Genomic DNA, 6,162 nt, shown 5'->3' on the forward strand with positions numbered 1-6,162 from the left:
TTCCAATCTAATTAAGATCAGCATTGACATTGATCACTCGGCCCCTTCGGGTAACTTCTTTCAAATTTCGAAACAAACAAATTCAAACCCAGAAACGAAAACACAATAAGACATTTAGATTAAACCCAAAATGGTTTTTGGGAATCCCAGCACATAAACAAGCATTGCTCTGTATGCCCCAACCGCCCTACAACAACACCAGCCTAATTCCCCACCGGCACAGATTTACAAAAGCAACCCACCCCTCATCTAAGACGATGAGAAAATCCACCGAGAAGACAATGGCTCAGCCGCCGAAGCCGTACAGGGTCCTGCCCTGCCTCTTGAGGGCGTACACGACGTCCATGGCGGTGACGGTCTTCCGGCGGGCGTGCTCGGTGTAGGTCACGGCGTCGCGGATCACGTTCTCCAGGAAGATCTTGAGCACCCCGCGGGTCTCCTCGTAGATCAGCCCGCTGATACGCTTCACGCCGCCCCGGCGGGCCAGGCGCCGGATCGCCGGCTTCGTGATGCCCTGGATGTTGTCACGCAGCACCTTCCTGTGCCGCTTCGCGCCGCCCTTGCCCAGCCCCTTGCCTCCCTTCCCGCGGCCCGACATCTCCTCCCTTCTTCTTTTTTTCTCGAGAAAATGCGAGAAAGCGAGGGAAAATTTCCTGACTCTAGGGTTTTCGACGAAGAGGAACTTGTGTTTCGATTTCAAAGATGGAGTCTTGGAGTGAGATGGGAGAAAAGGAGGAGAGAGGGAGTTTATATAGTGGCCGGGTGGCTCCGCCCGCGTGGCAAGTTGCGTCTCGACTTGAGCGTGGTGAGGCAGGGGGAGCGTTGGATCTGATTGCCTTGGACGGTTCAGATTGCGATCTCCGTTCCCGAGCTCTTCAGACGTTGCTCGGGTTTTCATTGGTCCAATGTGGAATGGTGCGGATCGATGACGTGTCGTCCCGATGGAAAACTTTTCATTTTATTTTATTTGACTGGCGCCACCGGCTTTCCCTCGCTCTCTAAATTCGCGGTTCGGTCTTTTCATACTTTGAAGTTTGAATGATTTTAGTTGCAAAGTTAATTTCAACTATACCTGGCACTCATTCAATGTGTGTGTGAACCATATTTTTCCACCGAGAGTGGGCCTAATAATAATAATCCCTAAAGTTAAATAAGTTTGAAAGGATCAAGTTTCAATTCTCATTTCTATAAAATCAATGTAAAATTCAAATATTGTAAGTCAAATTAGATAATCAAACAAACTATAATGTCATTTCGCAAAATCAAAAAGAAAAATTTTCTCCAAAAATCTTAACATATTGTGTGATAGTCAATTCAATCTTAAATTTTTCAATTTTGCTAATTTAGTTATTAACCTTTTAACATTTTCCAATATGGTCCTTTCAATGTTCATGTCGGCGATTTTTATCAAAATTTGTTAGAAACACCACGATAAAATATTTAGGTTGGAAAGTTTAACACTATATCATTTGTCATATAATAGTTTAAATTTTTTTAGACAATTATCCCGACTAAAAACACACACAAAGTACAATATTGAGAATGAATAATCCATTTTAGTCCAATTGTGTCTTGAATTCTCCAATTCTTAATTTGTTCAATCGAACTTCTTAAATTATGTGATGCGGAAATCAACTTCTATTGTAAACATATATAATCATATGTTTGATGGCAAGCTAGACCTCGCCAACATCTGGCAACCTCGCCAACCTCGCCAATCATGGGCGAGGTTGTTGCCTATGGCTAGTCACCAATCATGGTCAACCAATGATTGAGGAAGAAGGAAAACAAAAAGAAAGAAAAGAAAATTAATTAAAAATTCAATTTATGTAAAAAAAATAAAATGTAAGAATGGAAGTGTCATTAACTAAGGACCCAAGCCTAAGTACCAAGGATCCATGCACGGCCTTTGTGTGCTCAAGCCCGAGGGTCAAGACCAGAGCTCAAGCATTAGGGACCCACGTTCGAGTGCTAGAGCATTGGAAAGGGCACCAAGGGTTCGGGCCCAACCTCAATGAACCCAAGCATGCATGTCAAGGGCTCAACTCCAAGCATTGGAGTCTCGGGCCCCATAGCCAAAGACCAAGTCTTGAATGCCAAGACCCAGAGAACCATCATTGGGGTTTTCGTGTCCAAGTGTGAAGTTTTGACTTAGTCATATTTTGGAAAATGTTTTCCATTCTTTTAAAAATAAATTATTTTCCTAAATTGAAGCTTTGGTAGGAAAACTTTTTCCATTAACTAGGAGAACATTTTTTGCTAACTCATTTTCTAAGCAAATCAAACGATAGAAAATGAAGAAAGTGTTTTCCGCGAGCATCTTTGAGGTTGCTAGATATATCAATCCAATTTATTGATTGAGAATTTTTTACACCTCTCTAAGCTATACCGATCTAAAAATTTAGTGCGTGCAACAATCTATACCTAGAGTTTTAGCCCTCAAATATAATTTTGGCTACTAAGTTCTAGTTTTTGTGTAACGATTTGGTTATTATAAGAAGCCCGTCATTAGTCCGCTGCAAATTGGTTCGGAAATCCTCACTCCTACAAGCAATATTTGTCTAAGGCTTATGCATTTCAATCGTCCGATCATACCTGTGTGGAGGGCCACCCGCATAGTTCAATTGGATGAATTTCATTTGGGATCATTCAGGAAAAGTACCATTGCTCCCCCAGCGTTTAACACGTACCTTTTGCTTTCAAAGAAGGGTTAGTACCCTAAAAAACCCAAACTGGTACACATGTGACAAATTTACTCAAAATTATTTTTTTTTACCACAAAAAACCCCAAACTGGTACATATGTGACAAATCTACCCTCCGTTAGCTTCTATTCGATTTTTCCATTAATTTTGCTGATGTGGTTGCTGAAATGGCAAGCCATGTGAAAATTCATAAGTTTAATACCATTAAAAATCTCAAACTGGTATATTTATGACAAATTGACCCAAAACTTGTATATTTATGACAAATTTACGATAAATTTACTAAATTAATTTTTGATCATAAAAACCTAAATTGGTACACGTGTGGCACATTTACCATCTTTCAATTTTCCCAAATTTGACTGAGTTGTGATGTCCAATCAATTTTATTTTCTGGATTACTCTAACATTGCCTTTATATCATTAATACTTGATTTTTTTTTCTTTTTATTGGAATCATTATTAGAAAATATTCAAAGACTACCAAATGTGCACTTCATTCTTGTGCCGAGAGGATGTCCATTAACTAAAAGATAAACAGACCGCTTGCGCACATATACAAAAGAAGTGCACATATTGTGGTTGCTTCACCCATTTTTGGTTTGTGACAAACTTGGCTTTATATTTATATGTCTCAACCCCACATGGTTTACTGCTTGTCCGCAATCTGTTTATACACTGACATATTACTCTTGCTTTGCTGGTCATTCATGTTAGTCCATGTCCTTATTAGCATTACGTAGTCTTTCGTGTGTCAAAATTTTAACATGAAACTTGCATGTGAATGGTATGAGTGACTCATACATCACATGTTCGTTGAAATGCCGAAACCAAAATCACTTATGTTTGTCGTTGATTTCAGGTGTACTTTGAGTGTGATTCTTTTGTATATGTGCGCAAGCTATCTGTTTATCTTTTAGTTAATAAACATCTTCTTGGCACAATAATGAAGTGCACATTTAGTAGTCTTTGAATAGTTTTCTAATAATGATTCCAATAAAAAGGAAAAAAAAATCAAGTATTAATGATATGGAGGCAATGTTAGAATAATCCAGAAAATAAAATTGATTAGACATCACAACTTGGTCAAATTTGGAAAAATTAAAAGAGGGTAAATGTGCCGCACGTGTACCAATTTAGATTTTTTATGATTGAAAAAATTAATTTAGGGTAAATTTATCGTAAATATACCAGCTTTAGGTAAATTTGTCAAAAATATACAAATTTTGGGTTTTTAATGGTATTAAACTTATGAATTTCCACATGACTTGCCACGTCAGCAACCACGTCAGCAAAATTAATAGAAAAATCGAATGAAAGTTAACGGAGGATAAATCTGTCACATATGTACTAGTTTGGAGTTTTTGGTGGTCAAAAAAATAGTTTGAGTAAATTTGTCACAAGTTGTACTAGTTTGGGTTTTTTAGGATATTAACCCTTCAAAGAAATAATATATTTAAAAAATGTCAAATCTATATGTTGAACGAGGAGATAAATGTTATAAATTTTGAATGCAATTATAATTTCCACATTTTGTTAGTTGATGAGTGGGTTTTGTTTTTGACTTTAGGTTGGAATCGAAAATCAAACAATTTCGAAGTCACCTCAAATTTTATTTTATTTTTAATTATTTTGCTGGCGGTTGAAAAAGGCCTTTTCTGTTAACTTAAAAGCTAGCAGACAATTGACATGCCTGTTTAACAAATTACAAAGTTTTTACGATCTCAAATGGAAGTCTTTAGAAAATCCTGCACTTATGTACATGAAAGACTCAAAAACTCAGCATCCTACCTTTAAGTTTCACTCCACTACACTTTGCATCAAAGCGAAGGGTATTTCATGACTTGAACTCCGCCTTACATCAATCCATAACTTATCCACGCTAAATAGATTGGCTATCGGAACAACAAAATTCAGGAAGTTACTTGATAATCTGCCAAACAGGTCGCTGCTTAACGTACATATGCAGAATCCAAACTCCATCAAGGAATTCCAATAGGTAAAAGTAAACTCTTCCTTAAAATTCGTGACCTTTCACGTAAATGCTTTGTACATAATCGCCATCAATTCAGAAAGGCGAGCCTGGCAATTTCCAGTCATTAAACCAACTCAACAGACCAAACGCAAGTAAAATCCAACACCGTCGTTGTGGATCCCCCTTAGAAAATACTCTCATACCAATAAAGTGGTAACAATAGTAAGACCATTGGTGATTGTATCGCGGGCATGCTGTTTTGGGGTGTACACTGTCTCATTAGATATCTAAACTTTATGCAAGTGCTCATACGTACCAAAAGATAAATGATTTACGATGGACATTCTTATGTCAGTGCCAGTCACAAAGCTAAGTACTGATGATGGTCCAGGTATTGAACTAACAGGTAAAACTTCCAGATCGAATCACTGTCCACGACTGGTAGACAAGTTCAACAACTTCCTCATATAATTCATTATGATTCGAGTCAAAAAGCTTCTCTTGTTGGCGATAGCAGTGATTATCATCTACTGTGATTCATTGCGGTATCCAGTTCCTTTCAGGAGTAAAACATAAGGACCAAGGAAGCGGCTGCTTCAATTTCACCTTAAACAATTTTCACATGAAATGCCTATTAACAGCAAGGTGATATAAGAGGCCGAGTTGGAGGGTGGTAACTACTTCCTGCAGCTTCCTGAGTCCCAGCAGAAAACAAAGGCTGCACCAGCGGAACGACTGACATGCAGGATAACTCAAGTAAACGGCAAACTGGTGGTGGGAATGAAAGAAGAGAAATAACATAAACCTCAGTGCCATTTCGATTCGACGTTAGAATTTTCAGATTCGAACAGAGGCTCAAAAGCTCAACTTTGTCAGAATTTTTGCTCTGACAATAACAAGGGAAAGCGCAGAGAAGCTTCAAGATCAAACCACGCTTACTACAGGCAGGGTTGCTGAAAGGAAATGCAGAGAATAAGAATCTTTGAAACATTGGACAGAGGGCCTCCCGAAGACCTCCCTTCAATTTTTTGTTTTACAGAAGCCACATGATTATCACCGGCATAGATTCAGAATCATTTTGAAACCGCTATGTTGCCTCCAAAATTCTCTAATAGTAAAGCATAATGAGAATCTCATCCTCGAGAACATAAGTTAAACCCACAGAAAAATAGCATTCTTTCTCTACTGCGATAGAGGATCTTCCCAAGTAAGATGGTAGAACCAATTCTAGCCTTTTGTACCAACATATTTCCAGGTGAAACGGACCGCTCATCCAAATTCTATTTCTGCATAAGCTAGCCCTATAAAAATTTTCCTTAGCATCTAATATGCTACACAGTGACTGAACCAAGTTTAAATGAACTAAGTCCAACTAAATTACCGCGACTAATTCATCAAAAACCTCTCGCTAATTGTCAGCTTCTAGTTGTTTCAGCTAACCTGGGATGATGAAGTTTCACAACTTCAAAAATCAAGACGAAGA

At 38.3% G+C, this 6,162-nt stretch overlaps 1 protein-coding gene across 1 annotated transcript; it reads right to left on the bottom strand.

The window, feature by feature from the left end:
- LOC104426384 (histone H4) lies at positions 1–717 on the bottom strand. Its single transcript, XM_010039414.3, has one exon. The coding sequence runs from the start codon at positions 596–598 to the stop codon at positions 287–289; it is 312 nt and encodes a 103-aa protein (XP_010037716.1). The 5' UTR covers positions 599–717; the 3' UTR covers positions 1–286.
- Between the last annotated feature and the right edge of the window lie 5,445 nt (positions 718–6,162).

Source organism: Eucalyptus grandis, chromosome 11 (assembly GCF_016545825.1).
Source record: "Eucalyptus grandis isolate ANBG69807.140 chromosome 11, ASM1654582v1, whole genome shotgun sequence".
NCBI classification, from domain to species: domain Eukaryota; kingdom Viridiplantae; phylum Streptophyta; class Magnoliopsida; order Myrtales; family Myrtaceae; genus Eucalyptus; species Eucalyptus grandis.

Coding starts and splice junctions, on each gene's coding strand:
- LOC104426384 (XM_010039414.3), bottom strand. CDS start 598: ATGTCGGGCCGCGGGAAGGGAGGCAAGGGGCTGGGCAAGGGCGGCGCG.